The 22,500-nt window shown below is 44.0% G+C and overlaps 1 protein-coding gene across 2 annotated transcripts in view; it reads left to right on the forward strand.

The window, feature by feature from the left end:
- Window positions 1–22,500, forward strand: part of LOC125689889 (sine oculis binding protein homolog) — a 109,414-nt gene that overhangs the window by 83,210 nt on the left and 3,704 nt on the right. For both annotated transcript variants that reach the window (XM_048937624.1, XM_048937625.1), the window contains one exon: window positions 10,607–12,561. In XM_048937624.1, coding sequence (XP_048793581.1) covers window positions 10,607–12,559 — 1,953 coding nt within the window. In that variant the 3' untranslated portion in view covers window positions 12,560–12,561. The remainder of the gene's footprint in view (window positions 1–10,606; window positions 12,562–22,500) is intronic.

A 22,500-nucleotide genomic window follows, 5' to 3' on the forward strand; every position in this document is an offset into this window, starting at 1 on the left:
TCAGGTAGGAGCTGAGACCCAGCCAGCCCTACTGTAGCCCTCTGTGGCCATGATGATGTGGGTTCTATAGCACATGGCACAAGGGCTCCTAGTCTAGAAATCTTATTGCATGGTACAGATTAACATGTAATAATGAAGTCTGAGGATCCCTGACCTAGATAGATAGGTGGAAAAAATATATATGTGTAGTCCATGTATAAATACATATATATATGCATATATATATATAGTCCAAAGCACCCAGAGATTTTATTCATAAGCCTCTTCCTTATGCACGCATAAATCAGAAGAAACCATATGCAAATCTGTGAGAGTTATTCCACTGTAAAATGCCATAGGTGAGAGGAGGAATTGGACTTAGAACTCTTCATTACAGGTAAATAAAGATTTCCCGGAGCTTCAGATTGCATTCCTGCTTGCTATTCTATGTGCTGATGATATTTCAAATCTGGATTACAGTAGTATTTTCTAGACCCAGTAATATTACATTTAAATCTGAGTGATTTAATGGGTGTTCGCTGGTGATTTTGGTCCAGGTGAAGTGGTACTGGCCTCCAGCAGTGCCTTAGGCTAAAAGCATCATGTGTTAGGAAAAAACATTAACCTGCCCCTCAAACCTCCTCATTATTGCATTTATAGTCCTGTCAACTGTCTTATGAGCCACTGGAAACATAATGGAAGGGGGTTTATTGTTATTTTTATATTCTCTTGAATATTAAAAAGAAAATATATTGGAGAAAAAATCCATATAAGATATTACTAGATATAAATTCTAGACAGATGAGCCACATGGGTTATTTTCCATCTCACAGTGTTACTTTGCTATATGACCAGAATAAAGTTTTGGTCAGAAAAATAGGGTGAATGTGTTTATTCAGGTACTGAACAAGAAAGTGAATTAATTAGAGAATGTAATTCTTCATCTGGCTTCTTAAGTTATCCGCAGATGTGGGAGAATGAGGGCTAAGGTTTTGGTTACTCAGTTATAAGGAAGTTATTAAGGGTTATAAGGGAAATGCTACTGAAGGTTAATAAAGTGCCCCTTTCCTCTTTTCCTTTTAAGTTCTCCTGCTCTTAGCGCATCTGTAATTCTCAAAACAATTTGAGGTAACCATTTACAGTGTTAATGGCTCTTAATTCCTCTCTTTTTGTGGTTGCTGGGGCTCCATGCAGGCAGTGCTGGAAAGTGTGCAGACTGCTATTTCCTCATTTTCCACCAGTTGATAGCTGGCCTTCAGAAGAAACCTGTACTGGTGTTTGCTTCTGGTCCTGTCCTGCAGCCTCTGGGTGGGAATGCAAAACTCAGGGGCAAGAGCACTCCTCTCTCCCCCAGACTGCCACTGATGGTGGTTCTCAGCCCCAGTACCATGGATCCCCACAGCTCAGGTGCCCCAGGGGTGGAGAAGCTGCCCTGCTGCCTCCTGTAGCTCAGCACCCGTGAATGGAAACTGTGCAAAATGTTCTCCAAGGATGCAGAGACGAATGTCCTAAAGAGGAAAGAAGTGCATTTCCATTTTTTTGAGGGAAAAGGGGGGAGATTTCCTAACGTGACCTTACCCTGATGCTCCAGAGAGGTGGCAGGCATGGGATGCTGTGATGAAGTACTTACAGCCCCTCAAGTGTTTTTGCAGCTGCTAGCTTTGTTTTCTTTCTTTTGGTTTCCTGAGTATTCAGAGCCTACAGTCCCTGTCATCTTCTGAAGATGTTTGCAGTGCTTCTCACTGCTGCAGGGCTTGAGCAGCAGCAGTCTGAAGAGGTACTTTAGAGTCACCTTTAGAAGGATGCAGAGCTCTCGCTGTGGCACTAACAGCTTAAGGATGGCAAAAGGAAAAACAACAAGTCTGGTGAAAGGCACATTACTGTGGTTCACTGAGACTCCCAGCTCCATCTACGCAATTGAGTTGTTTCTGGTTACTCAGTTTTTTGGTTACTCAGTTTTCTTGTTCATCACTTTAGGGGGAGCTGAGGAATGCACATCATGGGAAGTCTTGGCCTGGAAATCAATTGCTAGAACTCAGTCTGGCCAGTGCCCACATAGCCTGAATGAATGAAGCTGCTTGCTGCTGGTTGACCGAGCTGCCCTCTCCCACTGCCACCCACGGAGTGAGGAGCATCACGCTACTGATACTCAGCTGACTCCACACATCCCTGCCCTAAATCTTGCTTTCAATGAGAGAGGCTATGCTTGTGTGCTCTCCTGTCTGACCAGGCTCAGTCTGGAAGAGGTGCTGTTTCTTGGCCTTGTGGTGTTGGCACAACACCATGCCAACACTGGGCTACTCCTTGAGATCGACAGCAGCCATTTGATGAGCTTGAGACATGATGGCCACATGGAACTTGGCAGCCTGAGCTGGAGTTTGCTTTGCCCCTCAGTGTCTTGTACGATGTGCTTCTGCTCCATGACTGACTGCCTTGCACTGGTATGAGGTTTCTCAGCTCCTCTGTTACCTTTGGAATAGGCATTCAGCTTCTTCAGGCGTTTTGGAAAATGATCCTTGGTAAGACAGTCTGTGTCCTGCTGAGAATGTCTACAGTCCTGCCTCTCCCACTTTCGCCCTCCTGTCATCTTCTACAGCATATTAATTTTACTTAGGGCTTCTGTCGCTGCCGAAGCGATTCCTTAGTTAGTAGTGAAACAGCAGTCTGGATGGAACATGAGTAAAAACCCCACATCAGGGATTTTAAGGTTTAAATGCTATTATTGTCCCATTCTGTGTTATTTCAGACAGGAAGGTTTCTGGGGAGAAGAACTTCCCTCCTGGCAAATCCTGCTTCCCACTATATTCATTTTCCCTTACTTGCGCCCACCATACTGTGGGCTTCACCAGTGGTTTCAGATCCAGCGTTCTTACCGTGGTTTCAAAGCCTCAGACTGAAGTTGAAAACACAGAGCTCAGCTGTTTATACACAAAATCAAATATGTAGCCACTCTGATGAAACAAGAGCCAACCTGGATTTCCATCGGGCATTAGCATAACTTACATTCGCTGCTTTTGGCCGGAAGCGCAAAAAAGCCCTCAAAACAAAGGAACACGGGTGCTTTGAAAAGGCTGTGTTTTAAATATCGCGGATGACAACTGCAATGATTCAAAAATGAAATCAATTTATCATTAGCCATTAATTACCAAATCGCTCTGTTTTCCCCTTCTGCTTCATGTAGCTGAGACTTTTGCATAATTAGAGTGAAAAATGGAGACAGTGGGTCTTGCATTTAAATGACACAAAGTTAGTGTTCGCTCTTCAGAAAACCGTGGTCAAGGTTTTCAGGAGGAGAAGGAGATTGGGAGGGTTACGTCATCAAAAGGAAAAGCAAGCAAGCAGGCAAGCTTTGTTCTCTTTTAAAGGAAGATTGAAAGAAAAACGACAAATTTGTCACAAGATGGTTTTAAGTTGGGGGCAACTGCAGTGTTCTGTTCTACAAAACTGTTTTTTTGCACAAAGCTGCAAACGTAAAAATCTGTTTTCATTCACACCTAGCATTGCTACGAGCTGTATTATAACCAGTTTCAGAGTGTGTTAGAGCCTGCCTCGGGGTTCCTTCGCAGCAGGTTTCAGCTGGAATGATTTTTTTTATATAATAATCATTCCATTCAAGTGGAACAATCATTATGAAAAATTATGAGCCATCTTGGGCAGGAAAACCCTGCCATGATAAACATGCTGGATGTTGTGCAATAAGCACATTGAAAATGGTGATCAAGCCTCGATGACTGCTCAGAGCCACTATGCTGGATTCTGCCTATTATATGAGATTTGGTAGTGAAAGAGCATTAATACCCAGTAATGATGGCTACGGCACAGCCTTGGCTACAGTCATCTTGAAAGTAGATGCTGTGAAATGCCTGTGGCTCTTCGGACAGCTTGCATCCCTCCAGGGGACCCTGCACCAGAGCCTCCCTCCCAGTGGCCAACACATGATGCTGAGCATGCTGACCTCTATGTCCCCTGTTTGGGCACCCAGACCTTCTCAGAAGGGAGCCCTCCTACACAATGCAGGCCTGGGGTCAGCATTTTGGAGGAAGATTTGCTATGGGGACATAGGACATATCCATACACCTTTAGGTGATGATAAGTTGTATGGCTTCTGTTGAGGCTGTGTCCACTCTGTCACTTGGCTGGAAAAAAAGCACAACAGCATCAGGACAATTGAAAAAAAAAAACCCTTTAAATTATGAATTTGAATTCCACTGAATTGATTGCTATGCTGTTGAAGGAATTTGTCTTCTGCTGTTGTCTCTACATCCCACTTCCTCCTCACTCTGACCCTGCACATTTGAGCAGAACGTGGTCCTTTTCGAAATGTCCATGTGCTTGGTTTTCCGAGTGGCTCAGCAGGGTGCCCAGTTTGTGCTTCTTAGTATTCATCTTTCCAAATCAGAGGGTGCTAAAGGGAATTCTGATGTCTTGGAGCCATCCTGATGCCAAACACACAGGCACGTGTTGGACCACTAATTGCTGAGCTGGCCATCCTGGCCTGGTGGGGCTTGGTGAGATCTGTTCTATAGGCAAGCCCCCCAGGAGGTGCACAGGATGGGGATGAAGTGTTGAGACAAACCTACAGGTTGCTGCTGCTCTTTGACCCAAAGATTTGTGCTGCTCGCAAGTGTTGAATACATCAGTGCTTGAGATGGGGCTCTTGCCCCAAGACTTTTCTGGGCCTGGTCATGCAACGTGCTGCAGAGATGGGGCTGTGCACAGGATTTATCATCACAGGGGAGATCGGCAAGGGAATTGCTTAGGTATTACTATTGCCTTTTGGGTGGATTGCTTGGAGAAGCTTTGGTGGTGAAGAAATGAGGGAACGTTGGAAGGCAACAGGAAGTCCATTGCCCAGCAAGCTGGGAGGAGGGGCTGGCTGGGGTAGCCGAGAGAGTTTTTACACTCCCTCAGCTCCTGTACCTGTGAAGAAAGGCTGAGGAAGCTGGGCTTCTTCAGACTGGAGAAGAGAAAGCTCTGGGGACAGCTATTGCAGCTTCCCAGTACTTTAGGGGAGCTTGTTAACAGGTGGAAGACCAACTGTTTACATGGGCAGGCAGCATGGGGAAATAGTTTTAAACTAAAAAAAAAAAAGGGAGAGATTCAGATTGGATATTAGGAGGAAATTATTTATTCAGAGGGCAATGAGGCACTGGAACATATTGGTCAGAGAAGCCTCCGTCCCTGGAGGTGCTCGAGGCCAGGTTGGATGGGTTTGATATATTCCTTCAACCTTTAAAGAGTGTTCTATGGCTACTGCTTCAGGACATGCAGATCTGGCTTTCTTTCCTTCTGATACACTGACTTTTTTCCCTGGTGTTTTGCTGGCAATGCTTTGCATCCCTGTCCTGCTGGAACTTGGTGTCCACACTGCAGGCTATGGCTGAGACTGGGTGATCTAGGCACAGGGAAGTGAAGCTGAGCTGTGTGAGTACTGGTGTGACTCATTTGGGTGTTTGCTAGAAACCTCAATGTGCATTTCAAGCTACTTTCATAGAGTACCTAGATTGCTGCTGCATCTAGTCTTTGGCAGGCTTCAAAAACCTGAGCCCCTGCTGAAAATATGTTTTAGCAAACATATTTCTTAATAAAATAGTGTCTGCAACCAGATTATCATTCAGAGTTTGTTGGTAGATGGCACTAATGGATGAACTTGGTGCCTGTGTTTGACAGCTGGTAAAAGCATTAATTACCCCATGCTTGAAGGCCCAGGCACAGCTCTTTACAGGCTGTGGGACGTCTGTGTTGTGCCTGCAGGGTCATCTCGTGGCCAAGTCCAGGCTCTGTGTCGGACACCTCTATCAGAAGAAAGATACAGATGCCAACAGGAATGGCTTTTATTCCCGTCTTTGTGTTAGAGGAATCCGAATGACACGCGATCCCTCAGCCCTGGCCTTCTTGGTGTTCCCGTATCGGGACCGAGTCATGTTTCTGCTGATGCGGTGTCTTCTGAGTAGTCCTGTGGTGTAGATTGCCCTGTGTTTCACAGGAAAGCGGATGAATGATATCAAGTCATTGAGCTCATAAGTAGCACACTGGCAACCCGCCACTAAAATATAAATACATTAAATGTACTAAAGGAAATGTTCATTCTGTTGTTTAGCATTGGACATGCCCCAGTTAGGTAAATTTAATCTTCTTGAGGGTTGTTGTGTTACAGCTGAATGAGATAGACCCTTATCTCATTACCGATCTTTCTGTCATTCAGGTTTTGTGCTCTGACATTCACGGTGTGCAGTGCGCTTGCCCAGTGGCGGTGCTGTGAGTATTCCCCAAGGGAGAAGGAGATGTGTAGGGGGTCTGTTAGCACATTGCAAGCCCAGACCCTTTATCTCTGACGTCTTCACTGCCCTAAATCCCTTGTCAGTCACAGTGCTAAAGATTTTGCCCCTTTTTCCGTAGGAATGTACAAAATGGTCGCTTTATGTGTGTTAGAAAATGTCTGAAATCCATAATTGCGGCATGTGTTTTCTTCCCTTGTATCTCATATGTTAACTTTTGCAGTTCTTTTGTAAATCTCTTATCCACATGCCCATTCCTATGGAGGAATCTCTCACTGGCCCCAGGTGCTAACCATAGCCCCAGAGCCAGCTGAGTGCGATGAAGAGGGGTCTTTCCAGAGTTCTCCTGGGTGCTGGGTCAGGCCTGATTACTGTGATCCCACAGCATGAACTCTCTTGGCTAACCCTGCCCCTGGGGAGCATTACCAAATGGCACTGCACTCACAGCCCCTCTGCACCAGCTTAGCTCCCCTTGCAATTATACAGTGAAAGAGAAAGGTAAGGCAGAAGAAGGAAGCCAAAGGAATAGGTGAATAGAGAGAATCTGAGCTGCTTACAAAGACAGATGATGCTCTATATGGAATGCGAGTACTTAAAAAAATAAGACATTTGCTGTGTATTTTATAGATAAAATGTTATTGTATTGAACTGAAAGATATATGTTTCACCTATCACATCTGAACTAATCAGCGTAGGCTTTTAGAAGAAGTCTGTAATTACTCTGAGCGTGTCATTACTTAGATGTGAAATGAATGATATTGCTCCATTTTATTACCTCTAGTGATATAGCCATTTGTATCATAAATTCATTGACCTCATCTTAAATGATCAATCCTGTAAGACAGACTTGATTCATTAATTGTTAAGTGACATTTTTTCTCCACCAGTAATTTCCTCCTCGTTGTAGGAATGTTTTTCTGCATTTTAGTGTGCTATTCTAAGGTGTCCTGTTACCTGCATACAACATGCACATTTTATGCTTGTGTCTTAAATAAGCCACGGAGAGTGATTTCTTATATAGATAAACAGAAACAGAAGTAATGAAACACATAGATGTGGCAGATACACATCTCTCACTAATGTTAACTTCAACACTTTGGAATGCTGCATAAAATCATGATAATTATGAGATATTTCGTCCATCTAGGATATTCAGAGGAACAGAATTATTGCCTTTAATTTCTGTGGCTTTAATTGATGTAATCTAGTGATAAAATACACAGAATGGTCTGTGATCAGTGCATGACTTCATGAGTTTCTTGTACCTTGGTGAATTATTGAAAACAGAAGAAATCAGTAGAGAATTTCTAAGCAGGATTTCTAAATATTTTACCCAAGAAGAGAAAATATTTGTTTAGCTGCGAATGACATAGGGGTCCACTTGAGATAAACAAATCAGCGCAGCAATAAAACAGGAAATATTTCAGTGAATTGATCAACTGCTAACTAATAAAATTAAATGATTAGGAAAAATGCCACAAGTGTTTTAGGTTTGGTTTTGCTTTTTGCCGTTATTTTTCTTTTGGCCTGTTTAGTTAAAGTCACCAATGGAGGCTATTCCTAGAGCAGTAAGGGGGCTGTATCTTCCTTCATATTTCTCAAGTGCTTATTTGGCACCAGGTGTACAAGTTGAGAATTTGTTTCCTTCCTTTGTTCTGAGCGAAGGTGAGGCCTTGGCTGCAGGTCCCAGGACATGATTAGAGTGATACGGCGTAGTGGACATGGTGGAGATGGGCTGATGGTTGGACTAGATGATCTTAGTGGTCTTTTTCAACCTTAATGATTCTATGCATTGGTTCTATGACTACGGCAGAGGTAGCTGCCCCTGGATCCTGCTCCATCCCATTCAGCAGCTACCTTCGGGACTGGTCTCTAGGCTTCTCCCCTGCAAACAGGTGTGATGGTGGGCCAGGGTGGACTTCTTCCTATCCAAGCCTGCCTGGAGGACCCCTTCCTTTCTCCACAGCCCACGTGGTAGGAGCATGCCCTGCAAAAGCAGCAGAGTGGCTTAGGTCCTGATTCCATACATGCAGAATAGATAGTGTTTTTTACTGTAGGAGTGAGCTTTGCATCAAAAATGGCTTTAAGGTAAATCCAGCAGCATCGAACGGCACCTTATTAACTCATGGCATAGACACACAAATTCCTCTTTTGTCCGCTTGGAAGGCTGTGGCAAGCCAAAAAAATTCAGGAGGCCAATTACAAGGTATTTCCATCAGCTCATCCTGGGATGGGGTGGTGTTGATTTGCAAAGCGGGTGGCACAGTCCATCCTGTGCCAAATACCCGGGATGGTTCAGTGCCCATGGCCACTGCTGCAAGGGATTGCAAAGCCCCAAGAGCCGAGGGAGAGCTGGCGCCTTGCAAAGCCATGTAAAACCTCATTTGTAACACATAGAGGGACATTCTTCCTTGTGTGGGTCATCATGGGGGGAACATGCCCACAGGAAGGCTGCAGAAGCACCGTGGGACTAGGCACCCTGTGATTTATATCCCGTTATGCTGCATCCTTGTGCCCAACCTGGGCCCAGCGTTGCTTTGCTTCAGCAGTGACTTCATAGCTGCTATTTCTCCAGTAGTTATTTAGTTTGATTTAAAACTTGGGATAAAATCTTCCTGGTAGAGAAAGGGAGTGTGTGTGTAAATGGGGTGTGGAGGCAGGGAAGGAATCGAATAGCAACTAGACTGGGTAACCCAAATGTAGCAGAGCCAAAATTGGCGGTCTGATAGCGTGCTGGGGGTGTGTGCATGTGCCTATCTATGTATGTATATATATAAGATATATTACTGAAAACTCAAAAATGTCACCACTGTTTATATTACGGGAAAGCTGAGAGTTAAATGAGATGGGTAATCAGATGCCCGACATATGTTGTTTTGAATTGTTTATATGGCCAGTCGTTATTAAAATTAATTATCCTTTTAATGCAGACTTTTCACAATCATATTCCTTTTTCCATACAAAGGATACAGTCATTCAAAACGGGCTAAAACTGGCTGTTTGGAGAAGGCAGAGCAAATGATACCACAATGTATTCTGACATGGTCATAGGCTCAATGTGCAGATAGGAAGCACCACAAATCTCTGCCGGTGGAGTATTTTGAGAGCTAATGTAAATGATAAAAATGCTTTTTTTTTTTTTTCTTAATTTTTTTTTTTTTTCTGTGTGCATAAAATTCTGTCAAAAAAGTAAGGCACTGAAAATTCTGACATCTGTTTATCTGTTTATAGCTATGGCAAGATTACTCATATTAATTCTTGTTTAAAATGCCATATGAAGGAAAGGCATTTGTGCAAACAAGAGTCATATTTGAATTGTAGATCATGTCTTCACCATCTGTGAGAGCTGTTGGTGTTGCAAAATTAATGTGTTAATGAAATCACAATAATTTCTCTGAAGTAATGGATTCTGAAGCCTGGAATGACTATTTTTTGAACTTTGGTGTCTAGTGGTTTACAACTGGGAAAACCTTTCACAGCTTAATTAGTTCTGCAGCCTTACTTTTTAAAAAAATTGGCTATGCCTTTACCACACCAATAGTAACACAGAAAAGGATTAAATGGAAAGGAGATGAGTTAAAAAAAAATAGAAAAAAGAAAAAGCCTGCAATGCAAACTTTTTGCTGTAGTATTTGAAAAGTTGCTAAAATGCCCTTTTTGCCAAGAAGCTTTACTCAGGGTGACCAGTATGCAAAAGGGGACAAACAGCTTGGAAACATCATGAATTAGGACTATTTAAATGTTACACAAATTTTCTGACTATTTCCAAGTTGCTCCTTGGAATAAGGGGCAGGGGATGAATGCTGCTTTTGCTTTGTGATGCCACTTTAAAATCCCACACCCTTTCCAACTTAGTGTTTAATATGGTTAATAAAGTACAAAATACTACAGTTTATGATGTAGTGGCAATGTTTTGCACTCATTTCCAGTGGCTTACAGTGTCTTTTTCCTCTTGTCTTATTTACTGTGTAGTATTGCATCGGAGATGGTAACAGTGTGTTTAGTTTACCACTGAGGAGTAATCACAGCCATGTTCATATGGATTTTTTAATGTATACATATGTGTGTTATAACAGTTTATGCCAGCTGAGGAGTGTTCACTGTGGCATGGCTATAAAATATGTAACATACTGCATAAGACAGAATTGCGACCATAGTAGCCAGAAAAGGAATTATTATTCAATTGTCCAATGTTTTGGGTGAAAAAATGTTAGCTTTCACAAACGTAACTTTTTTTTATGCTATAAAAATAATGCATTTAGGAAGCAACTGAAAAATGACTTTTAAAATAACACTATGAAGAGAAGATTGCTTTTCTTACCTGATTTGATTTTATTACTGTGTTGTAGGTATGTGACTGGTGTAAGCACATAAGACACACAAAAGAGTATCTGGATTTTGGGGACGGGGAAAGAAGGCTTCAGTTCTGCAGTGCAAAATGTCTCAATCAGTACAAAATGGACATTTTCTACAAAGAGACACAGGCCAATCTTCCAGCTGGACTGTGCAGTACATTACATCCTCCAGTTGAAAATAAAGCAGAAGGCACTGGAGTACAGCTGCTGACTCCAGATTCTTGGAATATACCGCTAGCAGATGCTCGGAGAAAAGCTCCATCCCCAGCGTCTGCAGCTGGCCAAATTCAAGGTCCTGGACCATCAGCGTCTACCACTGCCTCTCCGTCTGACACTGCCAACTGCTCTGTCACTAAAATCCCCACGCCAGTTCCCAAACCTATTCCCATCAGTGAGAATCCAAATATTCCACCAGTTTCTGTCCAGCCACCTGCTAGCATTGTGCCTCCAATTGGTGTCCCACCTCGCAGTCCTCCCATGGTAATGACAAACCGTGGGCCAGTTCCGCTGCCCATATTCATGGAGCAGCAAATTATGCAGCAAATCCGTCCGCCATTTATTCGTGGGCCGCCTCACCATGCCTCAAATCCTAACAGCCCTCTGTCAAATCCAATGATCCCTGGAATCGGTCCACCACCAGGTGGCCCCAGAAATATGGGTCCCACCTCCAGCCCCATGCACAGGCCAATGCTTTCCCCTCACATCCACCCCCCCACGACACCGACCATGCCTGGGAACCCTCCAGGCTTGCTGCCGCCCCCTCCTCCTGGAGCCCCTTTGCCCAGTCTTCCCTTTCCCCCTGTCAGCATGATGCCAAATGGTCCTATGCCTATGCCACAGATGATGAACTTTGGGCTGCCATCCCTTGCCCCTCTGGTGCCACCCCCAACTCTATTAGTGCCATATCCTGTCATTGTCCCTTTGCCCGTCCCCATCCCCATTCCCATCCCTATCCCTCACATCAACGATTCCAAGCCCCCCAGCGGTTTCTCCAGCAACGGTGAAAACTTCATTCCGAGTAACTCCAGCGAGACGCCTGGAGCAAAGCCACCCAATAGCTCTTCGTCCCCTCGAGAGTCAAAACAAGGATCGTCCAAACCCTCCGACTCCTCTCCGAGCTGCTCAGGCCAGTCCCTAAATCAAGCTCAAGTGCTTCAGGAGCACGGTAAAAATGAAGTTGTTGACTTGACTGTCAGACCTAGTAGTCCTGTGAACAGTAAGTTTGGTTTCCCCAGTGTGCTACAGGGTCCGCAGGATGGTGTGATCGACCTAACGGTGGGCCACCGGTCTAGGCTGCACAATGTCATCCACAGGGCTCTACATGCCCAAGTGAAAGTCGAGCGTGAGCCTAGCAGTGTTGTAAATTTGGCTTTCGGTAGCTCAGACAAAAGGAACTGCAGCGACTGCAGGGACAATTGCAGCCCAATTGACTCAAAAACATTACCATGCGGTGACGCAGCCCACTGCTGCCCTGTCTCCTTGGCCTCCGGCACACCGGGACTGGAAGCCGGAGCAGCTGTGTGCAATGTCATTGTGAATGGCACAAAGAGCACAGAGGGTTCCAAGAACCCGGAGCCACCCCAGGACCTGAAAAAGCCACAGCCCCCAGAGGAGTTGGCGGTGAGCGAGCTGGAGTCTGTGAAGGAGAATAACTGCGCATCGAACTGCCACCTCGAGGGAGACACTGGCAAGAAGGCTGGGGAAGAGCCCCTTGCCGGAGGAGACAAGCAGGACCCCAACCTCAACAATCCGGCAGACGAGGACCATGCGTATGCTTTGCGGATGCTGCCCAAGACAGGTTGCGTGATCCAGCCTGTGCCAAAACCAGCAGAAAAGACTGCTATCGCGCCGTGTATTATGTCAACGCCAATCCTCAGCACAGGGCCAGAGGATCTGGAGCCACCATTGAAAAGGAGGTGTCTCCGAATTCGAAATCAGAATAAGTAAAGGTTTGTGTAATCACTACTGCCTTCTGTGTGAGTAGAATGGTTATTTTCAGGCTTGAGGTCAAATGTGAATGTGGCCTTTTTCAAACAGAAAGACACAGATTCCAATTTATCAGCACTTTTAGAAAAGTATCGGTATTTATGTTTTAATAATGTTCTTTGTGTTGCACTGCATTTGTTCTTGTCAGTTTTCCATCTATCTGCAGCCTCATTACACTTTTGCTCACAGAACATTTTGTGATGGTGCTGGCTGTGTGTTGTGTATGTCAAATTCAGTGGTTTTCTGCCTAGGATATGGCTTAGGTCTGGGCCATTAATCTGCTTACTTATTCCAGCTGAGTTACGCAGCAACTCAAGCCTTCATGATGATGATTGAAATTGCCCTACAGCGTAGCATAGAGCAGGATTACCCAGCTGCTTACAGTTAGCTTGGATCCAGTTGACTTACCAAATGGTCATCTCCAGCCATCTTGCTTTGGTCTGCCTCCAGACAGTACTCTCGCTTCCAGCCAAGATGCTCTCCAGGGCTGAGTCCCCCTTGCTGAGCCTTCCTTCCCCAGGTGTCAGCATGTAGGGACTATCAGCTGTTGGACCTGCCCGCTGTGGCTTAGTTCAAGGGGCACTCAGTAGACAGCAGCTGTAGGTCTTGCTGTGGGGCTTTGCTCTTTTACCTGAGGCACTTGTCTTTGGCAGTTGAGATTTCCCTCAGCCCTGCAGTTGCTATAGGTGTGTGGTTAATGAGAGACCTGTAAAACAAGGCAGCAGTTTGGATAAGTCTACCAACAGCTGTGGCTTGGCCAAGGACTTGGCTTGGCCAACGTTTCTGTTAGAGAGACAGAATCATCCCCCACTCTTTACTCCTTATTCCTAACTTCCTGATCCCACTGATAAAACAGCACCTTTATAAAACTGTTAGTTTAATATGTGTCTGTTGCTTCGAACTTATGAGCAAGAAACAAATGTAATTGTATTTATTTAGATTCACAAGCATGGAGAGCTTCTTTCAGGAAGAGGGAAAATGGTAGGTGTTAGAAGAAATCTCTTCAGCAGCAAGATACTGATGTTTTGCTGGATGTGGCTTGGTGAGATGCCAGATTTCATTATAATCCATGGAATATTGTGTAGCCTCCAGTAAATCCCTGTCCCTGGTAGCACAAATGCTGACTGCAGCAGTGCAAGATGAACATTACCTTGAGCAGCTTGGCATCTACAGCCATAGATAGTGCATTGCAGTATCTCCCTGCTCCACCAAGTGCAGGCTAATCGCGCCATCGAAGATTCCACAGTGTAGCCAGGACTCCCTTGTATTTGTTACTGTTGCGTTCCCTATCCTGGCTGCCCTGCTGAAATGTTACTTCCTTTGATCACATGCAGTATTTATTTATTTTCTTTGGTGGAACAGAACTGTTAGTCTTTGCTTTAGGCATGTACTGACACATTTAAAAGACACATTTGTAAGAACAAAGGATACCTGTAACTTTCCTGGGCTAATAATATATACAATAACTCAGAAGTCAAATGTATATTTAAAACTTTTACACTCTCCTAAGCACTGCTGGGGGGATTTCCCTAAGCTCCCCCTGGAATGGATGGACTGTATGTCCATCTGCTCTATTATTTGGTTATTTAAGCAGCAAGTTCTTTTTTTGCACAGCCCAGTGTCCCACCTTTGGAGCTTGAAAATTTGTCTCTGCATAAATGTACGTATGCTTTTAGTTAAGGGTAGGGACTGGATCAAATGAGAAGCCCACTGTTTGACTGAATGCCTTCTATTTAATTTTAGGACAACGATGGTTAACACAACTCCTCCCACCTTGTTCCATCTCCCCATAGCTGTGCTTTGTTTCAATCCAGTGCTAAAAGGCTTGTGCACTTGTGTGCTGATGCTGTAGTCTTACAGGCTGTTTCTTAGCATGCATTGATTTCCATGTGCACATAGCTTACCCGGACCACCCAGGCTGCATTAATGCCACCTCTTTGATGTCTCCGCCCTGGAAGGGCTTTAGCATCATCCAGAGCCACAGCCTTTAAACTCAGGGAGAGTTCTGGCTTCACTGAGTTGTGTATTTTACCTGTGACATGATAATGCGTGACATCGAGGATGGTGTTTGACAGAGGGAGTGGGCAAACAGTACAGTCTGCACTGAAAAGAGAGATGCTTTTCCACTCGGTTATTATTCTCAGCTGTTTGTATCTCTAAATGTCAATAGTTAACACTTTGGCTATCGTCAGGAATAACCATATTCCCATTCACCAAGTTTTACACAGTCCTTTGTCTCAATGGAAGGACTTTCTTACAGGAAAGTTCTCAGCCAGGCAAACCTAAGCTGACCCTGTGTAGACATCAGTAATGAAGACGCAGCTGATCTCATTGTCTGAACCCTCTTTTAAACCAGACTAGAGAAACAGGCACTTCAGAGATAGTTGAGCTCATCCTGAATCGACAGTGAAGACAGCTGAGATGAATTGTGCCCTAGGAGCACCTATTTCTCTCTGCTGTGAAGGAAACTGAGGGTGACTGGAGCAGACCTCAACATCCCCATACACACTGAAATTTAAGGGAGACAAAGCCCAGCCTAGTAGTCATGGTGCTGGGACTTCATGCAATAGCTGTGCTTGTCCCTCCTTTCTTCACAAAAAAAAAAAAGAAAAGAAGTAGCCTCTATGCAGACATGTGAGACCAGGATCTTTGTGCGTTTCAAGGGAAAGAGGATACCCCAAATGTGCTGCAGAAATAAACAGTTTGATAACCATCTCATTCCAGCGGGTACCTTAGTGAAATGTGGGTGGGTTTTGAGTCTCTCAAAGCACGCACAAGTGATTTGTGTAGGCCTGATGATTGATTTGAGGTAAGGACTCTTTGGTTTCATGCAGAGCCCTCCTTTCACTTAGTGCTGGTAACAGCCACTCCACAGGGGCTGCTGGGACCTGTTTTTCTGTATTCCATATTTCTCTTCAAGGTCTTCAAGGTCTGCCAGGGCTGTGCAGGATTCAGAGTGGGGACAAATGTTGGGCACAGTGCTGCTTCAAGCTGTACCACAGACTGGACCTCCACCATTTCCATGGCTTCTCTGCCCAGGTCTTGAGAAGAGTGGAGAGAAAAGCTTGCTCTATCAGCAGCATCGCTGTGGGGAATATCCCACACCAGAACCTCCCAGCCTGACAAAAATTCTAATAAAAAACAGAGTAGGTTCTGTATTATTAATTGTGCTGACTGGGACCCTTAGCTTTTTTCACTGCACTGGTCATGCTGACCCAAGAGAAGAAAATGTCCAGAGAGTTGTCTTTTTTTCTCCTGATCCCATCCCCCAGCAGGAAAATCTGAACACATTGCCATAGTGTGCAGCTTTTCCTGGATTTTATTTCCCATCAAATTGTATGAAATGAAGGAAATTAGCCAAATATTTTTACGCTAGAATTCTGGACAAACAGATTGAATTCATGTAATGGCAACATGGACTCTCTAAAAAGGAATCAATGCAAGTGTGACCTTTTCAGGCAAGTTGCCAAACTCCAGATTATTTAATGTACCAATTACTTGATTATTGGAAGTGCTAATCAGCAACATAATCCTTGATGTTAAAGTTTAGTCTCTCCATCAGGATGTGGACTGTCAAGCTGTTCTATTTTGATGCAATTAAAAGAAGCGGTAAAAGATGTCCTAGTGCCAAAGTCCTACTATGATAAAGCAATGAAGCGAGTAAGACTGTTAAGTGCAGTTTTGTTGAGTTTGAGCAGCAGGAGTTTTTAAATTAGTGTTGCCTGCCTGCATTCTCTACGTGCGGGCAGGATCAGCTTTAACCCCACAGTTCTGGTGCAGGATATGGTTGTCTAAGGAAAACTGAAAACTCTAAAGACTGCTTGACTTTAACATAATGGTACTGGTAAAGTGAATGGAAAATGAAATTGCACAGGCTAAAGTCAAAACTAGTTTCTGTGCGTGTGCATGTGTGTGTGTGTGTTTGTGAACTTGTCCTAAGTTGGGGGCAGAGAGGTAAAGAAAGAAAGGAGTTTTTCTGCTTGTGTAAGCAGAATTTCTCCCAGAAGTAATGGAAATAGTAAGAGTGTGGCCACCTACTGAGCCAACCCATATGTCCTGGGGTCAGCATCTCATGAGTTATAGGCCCAAACTTCCAGCTGTCTAGTCCATACATTGTAGTCATAAAAGTGTACAGTGAACAGAGTGCTGCAGTTTAGGCTAGAAGTAATATATATCCCACTGTGAGCTCCCCTGCCCATAATGGTCCAGCACAAGATTTCCTTCTCTGGTCAGGATTCCTAAGGCAAGAGCCATAGCTATTAACCTCCCTTTCTGCCTTAAGAATTTTTATAGCTCACCTATCACTGTAGCATCTATCTACAACATCATAGCCTGCTCTCATTGCTCTGACCAGGTTAGAAGTTGACCTTAAAGGTATGTTTCAAAACAGATTTTGTATATTTACACACATTTTTATGCCAGTCATCTTTGTTGATGCGCTACTATGGGCCAGAGCCTTAGCTAATTTTAATTGGATATAGTTCTACTGGTGCTAAATTAATTTAAACCAACTAAGTAATTGAACTCATACACTTAACACCTACTCTTCTGGTTCAGAATTTTTCCTTCACCTGGCTTCTTATGAGCCTACAGAATATTTCCATTTATTCTAAGGGTGAGAGGAAAGACTGTTAACACCACATATCCTTAAACACATTTGCTTGGAACTGATGCTTTGCCTTTGAGAGCTTCCTGGCTCAAGCAGTGTGATCTTACATTTAAAATTGCCTGAGTAGCTTTTCAGATATATTAAGTCAGAAAAAGGGGTTTTGGAATGGAATGGAATGGAATGGAATGGAATGGAATGGAATGGAATGGAATGGAATGGAATGGAATGGAATAGAATAGAATAGAATAGAATAGAATAGAATAGAATAGAATAGAATAGAATAGAATAGAATAGAATAGAATAGAATAGAATAGAATAGAAGGAGGAAGGGAGGAAGGGAGGGAGGGAGGGAGGGAGGGAGGGAGGAAGGAAGGAAGGAAGGAAGGAAGGAAGGAAGGAAGGAAGGAAGGAAGGAAGGAAGGAAGGAAGGAAGGAAGGAAGGAAGGAAGGAAGGAAGGAAGGAAGGAAGGAAGGAAGGAAGGAAGGAGGGAAGGAGGGAAGGAGGGAAGGAAGGAAGGAAGGAAGGAAGGAAGGAGGGAAGGAAGGAAGGAAGGAAGGAAGGAAGGAAGGAAGGAAGGAAGGAAGGAAGGAAGGAAGGAAGGAAGGAAGGAAGGAAGGAAGGAAGGAAGGAAGGAAGGAAGGAAGGAAGGAAGGAAGGAAGGAAGGAAGGAAGGAAGGAAGGAAGGAAGGAAGGAAGGAAGGAAGGAAGGAAGGAAGGAAAAAGAAGAGAAAAGAAAGAAATAAACAGGAAAAAGAAAGGAAAGTGTTCTCAAAATGTTGAAGTATAAAATGACATACTTGCAGAGCCGCTTTCGGCTCCCACATCTTGCTGCTGGGATATGGGAGCAATAGCTTCCATCTCAGTGGCAGTAAATAGTAGGTTTGTGGTGCAGTGCTGCAGATCAGTGTACATGCCTTGAAATCCTTTCAACAAGTGCTAGTTTCTGATGGGTTCCTCGCGATTTTCCATAAAAACTCCCAGGGCATATGTTTTAAATAGAAAATCTGATTCCTGAACTCAGTTTAGAAAATAGCTACACCTGGTATTTTGCAGAAAGTAGTCAGTATCTAGAGCTCTTGGCAAATAAAACAAACACAAGGCCAGATCTTCAGCCACCCAAGCTGCCCCTCCCCTGATACAGCTCCATGCTGTTCCCTCAGGCCCTGTTGCTGTCACAGAGAGGAGAGCCCAGCACTGCTCCTCCGCTCCCTGTGAGGAGCTGCAGCTGCCATGAGGGCTCCTCTCAGCTCCTCTGCTCTGGGCTGAGCAGGCCAAGGGACCTCAGTTGCTCCTCATACACCTTGTCCTCTAGATCCTTCAGCATCTTCATAGCACTCCTGTGAACATTCTCTAGTAGTTTTATGTCCTTATACTGTAGCTGCAGATTTGGCTACATTCAAAAATATGAAGTGCGTAATGGTTGCAGGGAGAAGCCTGGGCTCTCCAGCAGTGTGTTCTCATGCTGTTGAACTACCAAAGCAGTGGTGCACATAAAATTTATAGGGAGAAAAGCACAACTCATGGTTAAATAGAGTGTACAACAACAAAGATCAGAGTTAAGCAGACAGCCATCCTTGTAAAAACATAATCAGAGCCAGTGATTACCTTTTACATTCAGAGGACAAGGTGTTAGACAGCACGTACCTCATTGCCACTGAAATCTGATGAAGAGTTAAACACTCAAATGCCTCTGTGAAGCTTGACCCTGAGGCAACCATGGCCAGCTTCTGAGCTGAGTGGTGAACTCTGAAGAGTTGTGAGGAGCTTGTAAACTGTTTCTCAGTGTTGTGAGCAATACCTAAAAGTGGGTCAGGAAGGAGCAAAACACTTTTGAAGATGGCGATTGCAAAAGAGCTGGACATAATCAAGCAGTGAGTGACAGAAGTGAAGAAAAAGGAATTCCTGTTCAAAAATCTATGGGAGAATCAAGTAAAGCAGAAATAAAGCTGTTTATGCAAGAAATCAGGAGGAAATCAAGGCTATGCCAAGCAAGATTCTCTGAAGCATTTTTTTTTGTTTCCAGATTACCTCCTGAGTTCCTCCCTGTCTAATCTTTAGGTTTCCTACAGCAAAACAGGGCCGTTCAGTACATTGCTGGATGCCTCCATCAATCAAGGCCTCACAGCTCAGTGTTACCTGAGCCATAACCTTACCTTGTTCATACTTTTTTGATAAGAAGATGCATTTCACTCCTGGGACCAGGGATTGTGTTTGGAAGTGCATGTGACCATCTTGTGAAAGATATGAATCAAACTCCAGCATTTTACAAACCCCTCACATATTCCATATTCACTTCTGCCATGACAATTACGGCTAATTAAATGTCTGGGTTGATCCTTTGAAGTAGTGTACACACTTAGCTCTTGGAACTTCTAATGAAAGCTGAAGGCTCTCGGCACATTACAGAATGAGGTTCTGTCTCTGACTCATTTGCATAGCTTTGCTTCCCCAGACACAATTTTGGTATTTGAAAAGAATGGTATTCCTGTACAACATGTGTCTCAATTTGTAACGATATCCTCTCTGCAGCTGGCTTGCTTTTCCAAGTGTTTTTGAAACATTGCTGTCTTCAATTCAAGCCAACCTACAACAACAAATTATTCAGCGGCAAAGAGGCTGAACCGTGTTTGTTGAGAGGACATTCCCAGTCTTTGCCACACTCTCTTCCAGCTCTGCTTTTGGACTTTCAGGATATGTAATGTAATCAGCTCCTATGGAAGCATACAATTACAAAAAAAAACAAAAAAAAAACCCAAAAAAATAAATTTGTAGGGATTGAGTAGTGCAGAATAAAACAACTATCGAGTTGCAGCCTCTCTGGAAAGATCTGCATCCCATCATTGGTCAACTGATATTTAAGCCTATGGTTAGAACAATTTTCAGCTATTTATTTGGAGACCACATGGTAAAATGCAAAACTTTGTGTCATTGTGATCTGCTGCCTGCTTGCACTCCAAATACTTGTAAGCTTTCAAGAACCACTTGTGCTGCCACTTCTAAGTTTCTTATCCAAAGGCGAAAAATACCCTTTTACCACAGGAATTCTGCAATTGAGAGATGCTTGAAGGCTAGCATAAATAAAAGTTACATGATGAGGTCACTGAAGATTTGAATTCTGACCCTGTCTTTCAAAGTTCAGTTAACATTCCAATTAGGTTTTATTTGAAGCAGTTCAACAGTTATTGCTGGACCAGTTATTTTGGTGGTAAAGATATTGTTTATGTTTTTTTGGGGATGGAGATGGAGGGCACATAAGAAACAGGGAAAATCTGGGCAGCCTGTTCCAGTGCTGTGTCACCATCAAAGTAAAACATCAAAGTAAAGTTTTTCCTCTTGTTCATATGAAACTTACTATGTTCCAGTTTGTGCCTGTTGCCTCTTGTTCTTTTTCTGGGCACAGTGACAGAACAAGAACAGCACAGAAAAGAACAGCACAGAAAAGAACTTGGCCCTATCTACTTGACACCCTCCCTTTAGATATTTATAATCATTGATAAGATACCCCAGTCCACTCTTCTCCAGGCTGAACAGTCCCATGTCTCTCAGCCTTTCCTCGCATGTGAGATGCTCCAGGCTCCTCATCATCTTTGTGGCCTTCCGCTGGACTCTCTAGAAGTTCCCTGTCTTTCTTGAACTGGAGAGTCCAGAACAGGGCACTACTCCAGATGTGGCCTCATCAGGGCAGAGTACAGGGAGAGGATCACCTCCCTTGAACCCAAGGATCCCATTGGCCTTCTTGGCCACAAAGGCACACTGCTGGCTCATGGCCAACCTGTCATCAACCAGGACACCCAGGTCCTTCTCTGCAGAGCTCTTTTGCAGTAAGTCAGCCTCTAACCTGTACAGATGCCTGCAGTTGTTCTTCTCCATGTACCCTTGTCAAACGTCATCAGGTTCCTCTCTGCCAATCTCTCCAGCCTGTCCAGGTCTCACTGAATGGCAGCACAGCCTTCTGGTGTGACAGCAACTCTTCCCAGCTTTGTATCACCAGCAAGCTTCTGAGGATGCATTCTATCCCTTCTTCCAGGTCATTGATGAAGATGCAGAACAAGACCTGACCCAGTACTTGCCACTGGGGAACACTGCTAGCTACAGGCATCCAACTAGACACTGCACCACTGATCACAACCCTTTGAGCTTTGTGAGTCAGCCAGTTCTCTATCCACCTCACCATTCACACATTTATCCCACACTTTCTGACCTTACCTATGAGGATGTTATGAGAGAGAGTGACAAAAGCCTTGCTGAAGTCAAGGTACACAACATGCGGTGCTCTTCCCTCATCTACTCAGCCAGTGATGACATCATAGAAGGCTACCTGATGGGTCAAGCATGACTTTTCCTTGGGAAACCTATGTTGACTATTCCTGATAACCTTCTTCTCTTCCACTTTCTTGGAGAAGACATCCAGAATAAGCTGTTTCATCACCTTCCCAGGGACAAAAGTGAGGCTGTGATTGCTTGGAAAGGAAAGAAGATGAACTGTCTGGATTTGATTTTCTTTTTGCTTTAGTTTTTATGTCTTATTTGTTTATTTACAAAAACATCTTTGAAAAGTTTCAGCTTTATCCCAGTGTAGAATAGGAGCATTAATTGAAGAGCAGACTTTTTTTTTTTTTTAATGGGAAGTCATTCGGAAATCAACTTACACAACTGTGCAGTGATAAAACAAGGGGAATAATTTTAAACTAAAGCAAGGGAGATTTAGATTAGATGTCAGGGAGAAATTTTTTACTGAGAGAATGATGCAGTGCTGTAACACAATGCCCAGAGAGGTAGTGGATGCCCCATCCCTGGAGGTGTTTAAGACCAGGTTGAATGGAGCTCTGGGTGATCTGATGTAGTACCTGATGTAGTGGCTGACAACCTGTGGCATGGGAGTTGGAACTTGATGAACTTTGAGGTCTCTTCCAACCCAAGCCATTCTATGATTCTATGATGATACCTTCTTCCAGATCTGTTCTTGAAGCACTGTTGGGATGGAGCAAACTTTGAACAGGTCTGTCAGTTTTTAGAAGTCTGCCAAATAGACTGGTGCTGCACTCACTGTATGGCATTGCCCTCACTGTGGGGCAATGGGGTGCCTTGCTGATATGGAAATATACCTGATTATGCAACGTAAAGCAGGATCAGGCCTCTGCATGCTCTGTGGTGTTCCAAAGATGGCACATGGTATGGATGAGATTAGAAGTCCAGAGCTGTCATGGCATTTTCTGCTTTGCATGACTTGCCTATGTACCTCAAAATGTACCCAAATGTGAACTAGAGTGAAAGCCCAGAGAATAATGATGC

This window comes from Lagopus muta, chromosome 2 (assembly GCF_023343835.1).
Source record: "Lagopus muta isolate bLagMut1 chromosome 2, bLagMut1 primary, whole genome shotgun sequence".
Classification (NCBI taxonomy): Eukaryota; Metazoa; Chordata; class Aves; order Galliformes; family Phasianidae; genus Lagopus; species Lagopus muta.